The 12,524-nt window shown below is 38.0% G+C and overlaps 1 protein-coding gene across 3 annotated transcripts in view; it reads left to right on the forward strand.

The window, feature by feature from the left end:
* Positions 1-12,524, forward strand: part of XPOT (exportin for tRNA) — a 47,687-nt gene that overhangs the window by 27,314 nt on the left and 7,849 nt on the right. For all 3 annotated transcript variants that reach the window (XM_081821995.1, XM_081821996.1, XM_081821994.1), the window contains 6 exons: positions 2,202-2,440; positions 3,576-3,861; positions 4,803-4,992; positions 9,392-9,508; positions 9,685-9,800; positions 10,491-10,538. In XM_081821995.1, the coding sequence (XP_081678121.1) occupies positions 2,202-2,440; positions 3,576-3,861; positions 4,803-4,992; positions 9,392-9,508; positions 9,685-9,800; positions 10,491-10,538 (996 nt within the window). The remainder of the gene's footprint in view (positions 1-2,201; positions 2,441-3,575; positions 3,862-4,802; positions 4,993-9,391; positions 9,509-9,684; positions 9,801-10,490; positions 10,539-12,524) is intronic.

Raw genomic sequence — 12,524 nt, forward strand, 5'->3', positions numbered from 1 at the left:
TAGCAAACAAAGCATAGTAATAGAATTAATAAAAATGGAGGGGCGCCTGGGTGGCACAGTCAGTTAAGTGTTTTTCTGCTTGGGTCATAATCTCAGGTTTGTGGAATCGAGCCCCCCATCAGGCTCTTCACTCAGTGCAGAGTTTGCTTGAGTTTCTCTCTCCCTCTCCCTCTGTTCCCCCCCCAAATAAATAAATAAATCTTAAAAAAAATAAAAAATGGAAAAGAGTTGACTGATAAATTTGGCAGAGTGAGATATGGTCTGCTCTCTCTGTTAAATGCCGAAGTAGTTTATGGAGAAGGAAAAATTGAATTTCTAAACTATTTCCTGTTTAGTATAAGATCATATTAGCCATTTTTTTTTTTTTTTTCATATTAGCCATTCTAAGTGACTGTTACCATTAGATTGACTTTTGGGGGGTAATTTAAGGCTTTGGGTAAAGGTTAAATGCTGGTTGATATTTTGGTATTCATTTCACAAGAAATATTTAAGTTGAGATACTTTGTAACTATGTTTTAACTTCTACATGTTTTTGTATACTGACATTGACTCATTTTTTTCATTTTGATAGAATTGCTACTAGAGCAGCCACTTGAGAAATGTTAAACATAAAAATACTTTTATTCTTTTAAGTAAATATTAGTATTTAGAGTATAGTGGTTACATAATTTCATTGCATGAAAGATTACTAATGAATTATATGGTTAAATTATTTTTGCATATTACAAAAACCTATATATTAAAGTATTTCATCTGATTAATGCCAATTTTCCCTGGCAGTTCACACTGACCTATAAGACTTAGGCATTCAGAAAGCCCTTGTGCACCTGGGTGGCTCAGTCCATTAAGCATCTGACTCTTGATCTCAGCTCAGGTCTTGATCACAGCGTTGTGAGTTCAAGCCCTGTGTTGGGCTCCACGCTGGCATGGAGCCTACTTAAAAAGGAAAAGTACTATTTAGCCATATTATCCTATCAATATTAGAAGTTTTTCATGTTTTTTATACCATTCATATAAACAAGGGCTTGTACTATACCCATAATCTCTTTTTAGTATAAAAAAAGGTTTTGTTCAAATTGCTTTTACCAGATGTTGTCTGCTTAATAGGGTTTTGAGTATCCATTTTTTAAGTTCCTTATATAGCTACTTTATCTTTGTGTTCTCAACTGCTACAGGAGTAATTAGTCTTAGTGGTACTTAAATGCTTTAGCTACTTTTATATAGGGACATGCTTCTTTTAATAGATGAGGATTTTTTTTTTTTTAAGATTTATTTATTTTAGAGAGAGAGTGTGAGTTGGAGGAAGAGCATCTCAAGCAGACTCCCTGCCAAGCACAGATCCTGATGCGGGGCTCGATCCCACAACCCTGAGATTATGACCAGAGCCTAAATCAAGAGTCAGATGCTCAACTGACTGAGCCACCCAGGTGCCCCTAGATGAGGTTTTCATTATATAAAATCACCACATAATTTATGTTGTAAGTCTAGATTTTTTCTTTAAGATTTTATTCATTTGAGACAGAAGAGAGCATGAGCAGGGGGAGTGGCAGGCAGAAGCAGGTTGCCCACTAAGCAAGCAGCTTGATGTGGGACTTGATCCCAGGATTCCGGGATCATGACGTGAGCCGAACGCAGACGCTTAACCGACTGAGCCACCCAGGCGCCCCTCAAAGCACCTTTGTACATCTCATTTTTATTCTCGTAACAGTTGTACAAATAAGATTTTTACAAAAGAGAACAAGTTAGGGGCGCCTAGGTGGCTCAGTTGGTTGAGCGTGCCTTCGGCTCAGGTCATGATCCTAGAGTCCCAGGATCGAGTCCCACATTGGGCTTCCTGCGAGGTGGGGAGTCTGCTTCTCCCTCTGACCCTCTCCTTTCTCATGCTATCTCTCATTCTCTCAAATAAATAAAATCTTTAAAAAACAAGAGTGAGAACAAGTTAGAAGGCTAACTAAAATTTTCTATGATAATTTGCAAAGTTATCAAGGGTAGAATTAGACCCATGACCTTTTGACCTCGAATTCAGTTTTCTTTCCATTATATGGCCCTAGGAGAAAATTTGTTTTTTATAAGTACTTGATCTACTTTTTAATAATGCATTGATGTGATTATATCTCCTATTCCTATTGGACTTACTGTGCTTAAATGAGAGGAACTGAATGAACAATGATAAACACCAATAGGACTAAATTTCTTTCTAGGAGAATGGTTACCAGTCTTTGTTGAGCAGTGATGATCAGCTGTTTATTTATGAGACAGCCGGAGTGCTGATTGTTAATAGTGAATATCCAGCTGAACGGAAACAAGCCTTAATGAGAAATCTTTTGACCCCACTAATGGAGAAGTTTAAAATTCTGTTAGAAAAATTGATGCTGGCACAAGATGAAGAAAGACAGGCATCACTAGCAGACTGTCTGAACCATGCTGTTGGATTTGCCAGGTGAGTGTGATTATAATTACAATTGTAAATTGAGTGTCTGTGCACACACAGAACCATTTACTTGGATCTTTTAGAATTACGCACACACATCCATGTTTTGAAAACTGAATTGTCGAGAGAAGTATCTAAACCTTTCTTCTCTAAATCCAGTGAATTAGAAGATTTGGCTGAAGAAGGGAATAGATCACATAATATTCTGCATTTCTGGTTTGACAACTGTCTAAATCCTTAACTCTTCTGACTTCTTTAGTATAAATTGATCATGTATTTAGGGGGATTAGCTGAAAAGGTTTTTGTTTTTGTTTTTCAAAAGATTGTATTTATTTGTCAGAGAGAGAAAGAGAGCACAAGCAGGGGGAGCGGCAGGCAGAGGGAGAAGCAGGCTCCCCGCTGAGCAAGGAGCCTGACGGGCTCAATCCCAGGACCCTGGGATCATGACCTGAGCCGAAGACAGATGCTTAACCGACTGAGCCACTCAGGCATCCCTAGCTGGAGAGTTTATATAAACAGTGACATATTGGGACATCTTGGCTCAGTCTTGGTACTGATAAAGTCTTGAGGCTTCTTTTTAGCTCTCTCATTGTGTCCTGAAGACTACCCAAGCTGTCTTTTCTTTCTCTCAGCCCATACATTTTATTGGCAAACAATAACAGTATGGAAGTTGTAGTAATTGCTAATACGCTGCACAAAGGAATTGCTGTATAGAATACTTCAGTGCAAAAGCTAATGTTAGGTCGTATAAATAACTTGATTCTAAGGATTTTTTCTAAATTTAAATCAGTAGTTTGCAGATTGTCTAGTACAGCCCAGTCGTAGCAGTGGGTTTTTTTTTCTCTTTTCTGCATACTTCATCAGTAGGATTTTAGTAAAACATTTAGGGGGGTTCTCATTAGAAGGCTTATATTAATTACCTCTCACTCATTTAATTTGAACCCTTTCTGGAATGGCACCTGGAAGCAATAGTATATAAATAGCCATATTAGCGAAAGATGGAAGCAGTCATGTCATAGAAACTAAATAATTGGCTTCTTAGTTTTGTCGATTGTGTAATTGGTTGTGCATTATTTTTCATTACTCCATAAAACTTTTATTAAAGCCTAAAGTTAAAACTAGTTGCCTGATTTTGCTTGTGTAGCCGAACCAGCAAAGCTTTCAGCAACAAGCAGACTGTGAAACAGTGTGGCTGTTCCGAAGTTTATCTGGATTGTTTACAGACATTCTTGCCAGCCCTCAGTTGTCCCTTGCAAAAGGATATTCTCAGAAGTGGAGTTCGTACTTTCCTTCATCGCATGATTATTTGCCTAGAGGAAGAAGTTCTTCCATTCATCCCGTCTGCCTCAGAACACATGCTCAAAGATTGTGAAGGAAAAGACCTCCAGGAGTTCATTCCTCTTATCAACCAGATTACAGCCAAATTTAAGGTACCACAGACCTGTGGGCTCAGAGAATCTCCTGACTGACAAATTAGATCTATTGATCTTTAGATACATTTTGGCATTTGCCCTTGGGTTTGTTTTTTTTTTTTAATCTAAGTCACTTGAGGGCATAGAGTATAGATATTGTTGTCCTCTCCAGTGTCTAGCACACTGCCTGACACATAGGCCATGTTGAATGGTTGTTTTAATCAAAACAAACCTTATCTGCCCTGTGCAGAAGAAAACAGTCTGCTCTTTTAGAAAAGCAAATGAAAGTAGCATCGAGGACTAAAATATCTTGAGGTAAATAAAAACTTGTAACTTGGGTGCCCAAACAGGAGTTTGAAATTCATTCATTGTATTAAAGTCAGTTTTATTGTACAAGGAAATGTAAACCAAGTATAAGCTGGCTGATAAAAATGGCTAACGCATAGTGCTTTCTGTTCAAAATCCATTTTAAAGCCTTTTTTTGTACGTTAATTCATTTGATCCTCCTAACAGCCCTAGCAAGAACTGTTGTATTTTATAGACGAAGAAATTGAGACCGAGAAATTAAGCAATTTGAATCGAGGCACAAAAAGTCTTGAGAGCCCAATCATATAAATTCTACTTGTAATTTAGCAATAGAATTCATTTCTTGATAATTTAAATTTGAAAATATTCTATGGTGATATTCAATTGTGAAATACATCTGAATCCCTATTATTTTAACCTGAATCTTGAACTGTAAGAAATGAGTTGAACTTAACAATTTTGAAGATTTCAATAATACATATGCGTAATAACAGATTTTTGTCCTAATACTGGTATTTGCCAACAGAATTATGTAAATATATATCCTAACTGGAAACACTGGATAAAGGTTTTATGTAAAATGTGGTTTTCTAAGCTTCATATTAATATTTATCTTTCACATTTCTGAAATAATTTTTGTTTTTTATCTTCAGATACAGGTATCTCCATTTTTACAGCAAATGTTCATGCCTCTACTTCATGCAATTTTTGAGGTATTGCTCCGACCAGCAGAAGAAAATGACCAGTCTGCTGCTTTAGAGAAGCAAATGTTACGAAGGAGTTACTTTGCTTTCCTGCAAACTGTCACAGGCAGTGGAATGAGTGAAGTCATAGCAAATCAAGGTGGGACGCTGAGATTATCTGCTTCAGGCCTTGTAGCCGTTGTACGTCAGTATGAGCAAGAGCTAGTTGAAGTAAATACCAAACTTTTAAAGTGGTTGTATGTTTGCCTCTGAGGTGACAGTTCATTATCATCAAGGTGGGAATCAATTTCATGTAGAGGATCTACCTTAAAATTAATTTGTATTCAGTTCCCTTTTTCCTAGGGCAGTATTCGTTAATTGATTCCTCAGTAGTATAAATAGCATGGTGGCAGCTTGCCAGCATTGACCTGACAGATGAGTCTTACTGGCCAGTTTGCTATTTTGAAATTAAAAATAAATGGGACTGTATCGATCAACATAGAGAATTTTGCTATACAAGAAATCCAGAGGGCAAAATAACATGGGACTAGTTACTTTTCAGTGTTTTATGCTTAAAATCTAGGAGCCAAGTTAATAAAAATTGCGGGATCTGGGATGCCTGGGTAGCTCAGTCAGTTAGGTGTCTGCCTTTGGCTCAGGTCATGATCCCGGGGTCCTGGGATCAAGTCCCGTGTTGGCCTCTCTGCTCAGCAGGGAGTCTGCTTCTCCCTCTCACTCTCCCTCTGTGCTCTCCCTCTCTGTCAAATAAGTAAATAAAATCTAAAAAAAAAAAAAAAGGAAGAAGAAAAAAAAATTGAGGGATCTTACCAATTCCATAAATGCTTTTGTCTTGTTACATTACATGAAGTGAGAACTTCACATTCTACAAAGCCAGCATTACCTTGATTCCAAAATCAAAGACCCCACTAAAAAGGAGAATTATAGGTCAATGTCCCTGATGAACATGGATGCAGAAGTTCTCAATAAAATCCTAGCAAATCAAATTCAATAGTACATTAAAAGAGTTAGTCACCACATTCAAGTAGGATTTATTCCTGGGTTTCAGGGGTGGTTTAGTATTTGTAAGTCAATCAGTGTGATACACGATATTAATAAAAGAAAGGATAAGAACTATATGATCCTGTCAATAGGCGCATAGAAAGCATTTGACAAAATATAGCATCTTTTCCTGATAAAAATCCTCAACAGTGGGCACCTGGGTGGCTCAGATGTTTGAGCTTCTGCTTTCTGCTGGGGTCATGATCGGCATGTCCTGGGATCGAGCCCCATGTCGGGCTCCCAGCTCAGCGAGGAGTCTGCTTCTCCTTCTGCCTCTCCCCCTGCTTATGTTCTCAATCTCAAATGAATAAATAAAATCTTAAAAAAAGAAAAAATCCTCAACAAAGTAGGGATAAAGGTAACATACCTCAACATCATAAAGGCCATATACGAAAGATCCACAGCTAATAGCATCCTCGATGGTGAAAAACAGAGCCTTTCCCCGACGGTCAGGAACAAGACAGGGATATCCACTCTCACCATTACTATTTAACATAGTAGTGGAAGTCTTAGCCTCAGCAATCAGACGACACAAAAATAAAAGGCATCCAGAATGGCAAGGTAGAAGTCAAACTTTCACTATTTGCAGACAACATGATACTCTATGTAGAAAACCTGAAAGACTCCACCAGAAAATGGCTAGAACTCATATAGGAATTCATTCAGCGAAGTCACAGGATATAAAATCAATGTGTAGAAATCTGTTGCATTTCTATATGCCAATAACAAAGCAGCAGAAAAAGAAGTCAAGGAATCAGTCCCATTTGCAATTGCATCAAAAACAATAAGATACCTAGGAACAAATCTAAAGAAGTAAAAGATCTATACTCCGAAAACTATAAAACACTTATAAAAGAAATTGAGAAGGACACAAAGAAATGGAAAAGCATTCCATGCTCGTGGATTGGAAGAACAAACATTGTTAAAATGTCTATATTGCCCAAAGCAATCTAGATATTTAATGCAATCCCCATCAAAATACCACCAGCATCTTTCACAGAGTTAGAAAAAACAATACTAAAATTTATATGGAACCACAAAAGACCCTGAATAGCCAAAGCAATTCTGAAAAAGAAAAACCTGGATGGAGGCATCACAGTTCGGGATTTTAAGTTATATTACAAAGCTGCAGTCATGAAGATAGTATAGTACTGGCATAAAAACACACATAGATCAATGGAACGGAATAGAAAACCCAGAAATGGACCCACAACTATATGGTCAACCGATCTTCGACAAAGCAGGAAAGAATAGCCAATGGAAAAAAGACAGTCTCTCCAACAAACGGTGTTGGGAAAACTAGACAGCCACATGCAGAAGAATGAAACTGGACCACTTTCTTATACACAAAAATAAATTCAAAATGGATGAAAGACCCAAATGTGAGACGGGAAACCATCAAAATCCTCGAGGAGAACAAAGGCAGAAACCTCTTTGACCTCAGCCATAGCCACTCCTTACTAACACATCACCACAGGTAAGGAAACAAAAGCAAGAATGAACTATTGGGACTTCATCAAGATAAAAAGCTTCTGCACAGCCAAGGAAATAGTCGACAAAACCAAAAGACAATCGACAGAATGGGAGAAGATATTTGCAAATGTCTTATCAGATAAAGGCTAGTATCCAAAATCTATAAAGAACTTAAACTCAACACCCAAAGAACACATAACCCAATTAAGAAATGGGCAGAAGACATGATGAGACACTTTTCTAAAAATGACATCCAGATGGCTCACAGACACATGAAAAGATGCCCAACATCAGTCATCATCAGGGAAATGCAAATCAAAACCAGATGAGATAACCATCTCACACCTGTCAGGATGGCTAAAATTAACACAAGAAACAACAGGTGTTGGCAAGGATGTGGAGAAAGGGGGACCCTCTTGCACTATTAGTGGGAATGCAAACTGGTGCAGCAATTCTGGAGAACAGTATGAAGGTTCCTCAACAAGTTAAAAATGGAGCTACCCTATGATCCAGCAATTGCAGTACTAGGTATTTACCCGAAGGATACAAAAATGCAGATTCGAAGGGATCCATGCACCTGGATATTTATAGCAGCATTATCAACAGTAGCCAAACTATGGAGAGAGCCCAAATGACTGATGTATGGATAAAGAAGATGTGGTATATATATACACAATGGAATGTTAGTTTACCATCAAAAAGAATGAAATCTTGCCGTTTACAATGACATGGATGGAGCTAGAGTGTATTCTTAGAGTGTATTCTAAGTGAAATAAGTCAGAGAAAGACAAATACTGTATGATCTCACTCGTGGAATTTCAAAAACATGAACATATGGGAATGGGTTAAAAAGGAGAGAGCAAAAGAAGCTATAAAAGACTCAACGGTAGATAAGGTTGATGGAGGGAAGTGGGTGGGGGATGGGCTAGATGGGTGATGAGTATTAAGGAGGGCACTTAGTTATGAAGAGCACTGGGTGTTGTATGTAAGTGATGAATCACTGAATTATATGCCAGAAACCAATATTGCACTGTATGTTAACTACCTAAGATTTAAATTAAAAAAATCACAACTTAAAATTTTAAAAAATAAATAAAAATGAAAGTGAATTACCCAAAAATAAAAATTAAAAGAAACAATGAGGCGTGCCTGGATGGCTCAGTCAGTTAAGCGTTTATGATCCTGGAATCCCAGCATCAAGCCCCATGTCAGACTCCTTGCTCGGAGGGGAGTCTGCTTCTGCCTCTGCCCCTCCCCGTGCTCCATTTCTCTCTCTCTCTCTCTCTCCAATAAATAAATAAAATCTTTTAAAAAAAGGAAAAGAGGGCGCCTGGGTGGCTCAGTTGGTTAAGCGACTGCCTTCGGCTCAGGTCATGATCCTGGAGTCCTGGGATCGAGTCCCGCATCGGGCTACCTGCTCAGTAGGGAGTCTGCTTCTCCCTCTCCCGCTCCCCCCTCTTGTGCTCTTTCTCTCTCTCACTCTCTCTCTCAAATAAATAAATAAAATCTTAAAAAAAAAAAAAAAGGGAAAAGAAACAACGAAGTGAGTGCTTCAGGTTGCCTTTCTAGTTCTTTTTAAAATTAAACTTAGGGCACCTGAGTGTCTCAGTCCATTAAGTGTCAGACTCTTGGTTTCGGCTCAGGTCATGATCTCCGGATTGTGAGATGGAGCCCCACGTCAGGTTCCCTGTTCAGTGGGGAGTCTACTGGAAGATTCCCCCCTCCCCCCACTCATGCTCTCTCTCTCTCTCTCTCTAAAATAAATAAATCTTTAAAATTAAATCAAGTTTTGGCGCCTGGGTGGCTCAGTCATTAAGCGTCTGCCTTCGGTTCAGGTCATGATCCCAGGGTCCTGGGATCGAGCCCCGCATCGGGCTCCCTGCTCAGCGGGAAGCCTGCTTCTCCCTCTCCCTCTCCCCCTGCTTATGTTCCCTCTCTCGCTGTGTCTCTCTCTGTGGTAAATAAATAAAATCTTTAAAAAAAAATAAAAATAAAGAAAATTAAATCAAGTTTTTATTTCTCTTCAGGTGCAGAGAATGTAGAACGAGTGCTGGTTACTGTTATCCAAGGAGCAGTTGAATATCCAGATCCAATTGCACAGAAGACATGTTTTATCATCCTCTCCAAGTTGGTAGAACTCTGGGGTAAGAGGATTAAAAATAAATAAATAAAAATAAAAAACTTTATTCCACAACCTGTTTCCTAAGACCCTTAGAGATGGAACCCTAGCTCTAACATAGGAGCTGGGAGTTAACTTTCTCCAGTGATAACTAACTGACTTTCTTTTTATACAAGATGAAAATTTGAATTCTCTTGACAGGAGGTAAAGATGGACCAGTGGGATTTGCTGATTTTGTTTATAAGCACATTGTCCCTGCATGTTTCCTAGCACCTTTAAAACAAACCTTTGACCTGGCAGATGCACAAACAGTGTTGGTAAGCACCTAGGAATCTTTGTTTGCCTTGTGTCCATCTTGTGTATTCTAACTCACAATTTCTTTAATGCCAGGTTGACTATATTAGTCTCATTGCCATTATTTTTTTAAAATTAATTTCAAATTAGGATTCATTTTTAAAAGGTTGATGATATCTTCTGGACCTTTTGTAGATTCTTACTGAATCCTGATACTAAAGTTTAACATATAAAATCCAACTCCTTCAACTTTAACAGCCTCCAACTCCTCTTTTTCTAGGACCATGAAAGGGTACATGATACAAGCACTCATTAAAACTTGATTGAGTTACTAATTTTCTACTATTTTCATTCTAAACTTTGCATTTAATGGTTTTTTCTTAACCATTAAGAGTAACTTTTTTTTGCTTAGATGATAGTTTCCCTAGATCTCATTTTTTCAGAATACTAATGTCAAGCAGTGCCCTTTACTCATTTACCCAAAACCTAGTAAAAACTAGATTTTATGATTTGATATACTGCATTAAGACAGCATTTTTGTATTTTTTCCTTTTTCTATCCAACCCACTTATTCCATATGCCTGTCCCTTTCCTTCCTCTGTCCCTTGTTTGGGAGTAATTGTTAATGAACAGTGGCCAGGGAAATAAAGAGACAAGTGGGATCGGTAACCAAAAATTGAGTGTATTAAAAATCTCACACTTGTTTTTCATAGGCTTTATCTGAGTGTGCGGTGACATTGAAAACAATTCATCTCAAACGGGTAAGCCTTGCACTCTGTGCCCCTTTGTTTTCGTCATAAATGCAGATTTGTTATGGTTTTAATTGTGTTTGACTTGTCTCGTTGCTGTATCTTTTGTAAAAGTTGATTTAGTCCTGTCTTTTTTGGACGTGAGGAAGGGGTTGAATGAAAGCGGTATCTATTACTGTCCTTTCTGTTTTGGGTAACAAGAAGTTTAAAATGTATGTTCATTTTGGTTTGACAAAGAATGCAAAAAATTCTAAAAAAGATCCACATTTCATGACTCATTTGGCTCTTCACAGCCAGATTTCCCCAAATTCTTAGTATTATAAATGGTTAGAGTGCTTTGCTACTTTAGAATGTTTTGTTCTCCTTGTCAATCTGATCATTTGCAAAATTGTAAGTGATTCTGGGCTGAATCCAGCTGGTGAGTTGTTTATCTTGTACAGTATTTTTTAGTAACATGAATTTGATTGTAAACATTTAAAAATCAGGTACTGGGGTGCCGGGCTGGCTCAGTCAGTGAGCGTGCAGCTCTTGATTTCAGGATTGTGAGTTTGAGCCCCATGTTGGGCATGGAGCCTACTTAAAAAAATAATAAAATTTTAAAAATAAAAATCAGGTACTTTTTTTAAAAAAGAAAAATTCCTATCTCCAGCTTTTTTCAAAGCCAGGATGCCAACAAAGGATTCGCATTCCCACAGAGCAGCTTGCCCCACCCCCCAAAAAAGTATTCACCAGTCTCCATGCAGTCCACTCCCTCATTTGAACTTGAGTTTTGATTCTGATACAGATTTGAAGGGTTTTATGCCTACTATGCCAGGGTGAAGAGTATGTGGGGACTGGGGGGGGAGGGGAGGGCAGCAGGGGAGCTGTATAAAGATGAATTAAGTTTAAAAGTCCCCCAATATTGTTTTTTTTATTTTATTTTTTTTACAAACACTTATGTCGAGGGCTGATTTTCAGTAGATGGCAGCGAGGGAGCTGCTAGTCCCCCAATATTTTTAGGACTTAGAATCGGGACACAATGTGTAAATAACTCAATGTGTTAAGTACTTGAATAGAGATACGTTAAATTAATATATCTATATTAAATGTAATATTGTGAGACTAAAGATGAGCAAGCAATTTTGCTTATGTTGGCAGTCTAAGAAAGCCATAGGAAAGAAGTGGTTTTGGTTTTGGTTTTTGATAGGCCTTAGGACACAGGTAGACTCATTGGACTGAAAAAGAGGAGCTGTCATTCTGGGCAAAGTTAAGCAGGTATATGAAGATAGAGCAGATGTTGCCTTGTGGATTTGATAGAAAATAATAGAATTATCCTGTTTAGCTGAAGTAGGGAGGTAGAAGTAATAGCTAAAAAGTAGAATAGGATTAGGTAGTAAAAAGCTTTGTGTTATATATGAAAAGTTGGGAAGTCAGTGGGCACTAGGGTTATAATTTAGTATAACTTGGAAGCATATTCAGAGAGCAGTTTGGAATATGGGTCTGAAGCAATTAGAACTAAATACTGATTTTGGAGTCCACAGTGTGTAGTCAAGGTGAAGTGGTAGGAATGAATGAGACTTTCTAAGACCAGAATAGAAAAAACCCTGGCTAAAGCAAGAGTCAAGAGAAAGCTAGAAGTAGAACCAAGAGGTACGAATGATAAGAGAAAAGACTCATAAGAGAGGATGCTAGAAAGTCAAGGAGGGGGCCGCCTGGCTGGCTTAGTTGGTAGAGCATGCAACTCTTGATATTGGGGTCGTGAGTTCAAGCCCCACGTTAGGCATAGGGCTTACTTTAAAAAAAAAAAAGAGAAAAGGTAAGAAATCAACTATACTTTAAATAAATAACTTACATTTCACAGTGAAATGCAGCAAAAACAAAACAAAACCAAAAAAAACCCAAAATGTGAGAAGGAATGTAGAACAGATCTGAGAAGCTTTCACAAACAGTGCATTGTTAGCTCTTCTGAATTAGGACTAGCTTTCCTTTGAGAGGGCATTAAATTATGCCATAGGCCCA

The sequence above is a fragment of the Leptonychotes weddellii genome, chromosome 5 (assembly GCF_054177405.1).
Source record: "Leptonychotes weddellii isolate Sample4059 chromosome 5, ASM5417740v2, whole genome shotgun sequence".
In the NCBI taxonomy this organism is placed as follows: domain Eukaryota; kingdom Metazoa; phylum Chordata; class Mammalia; order Carnivora; family Phocidae; genus Leptonychotes; species Leptonychotes weddellii.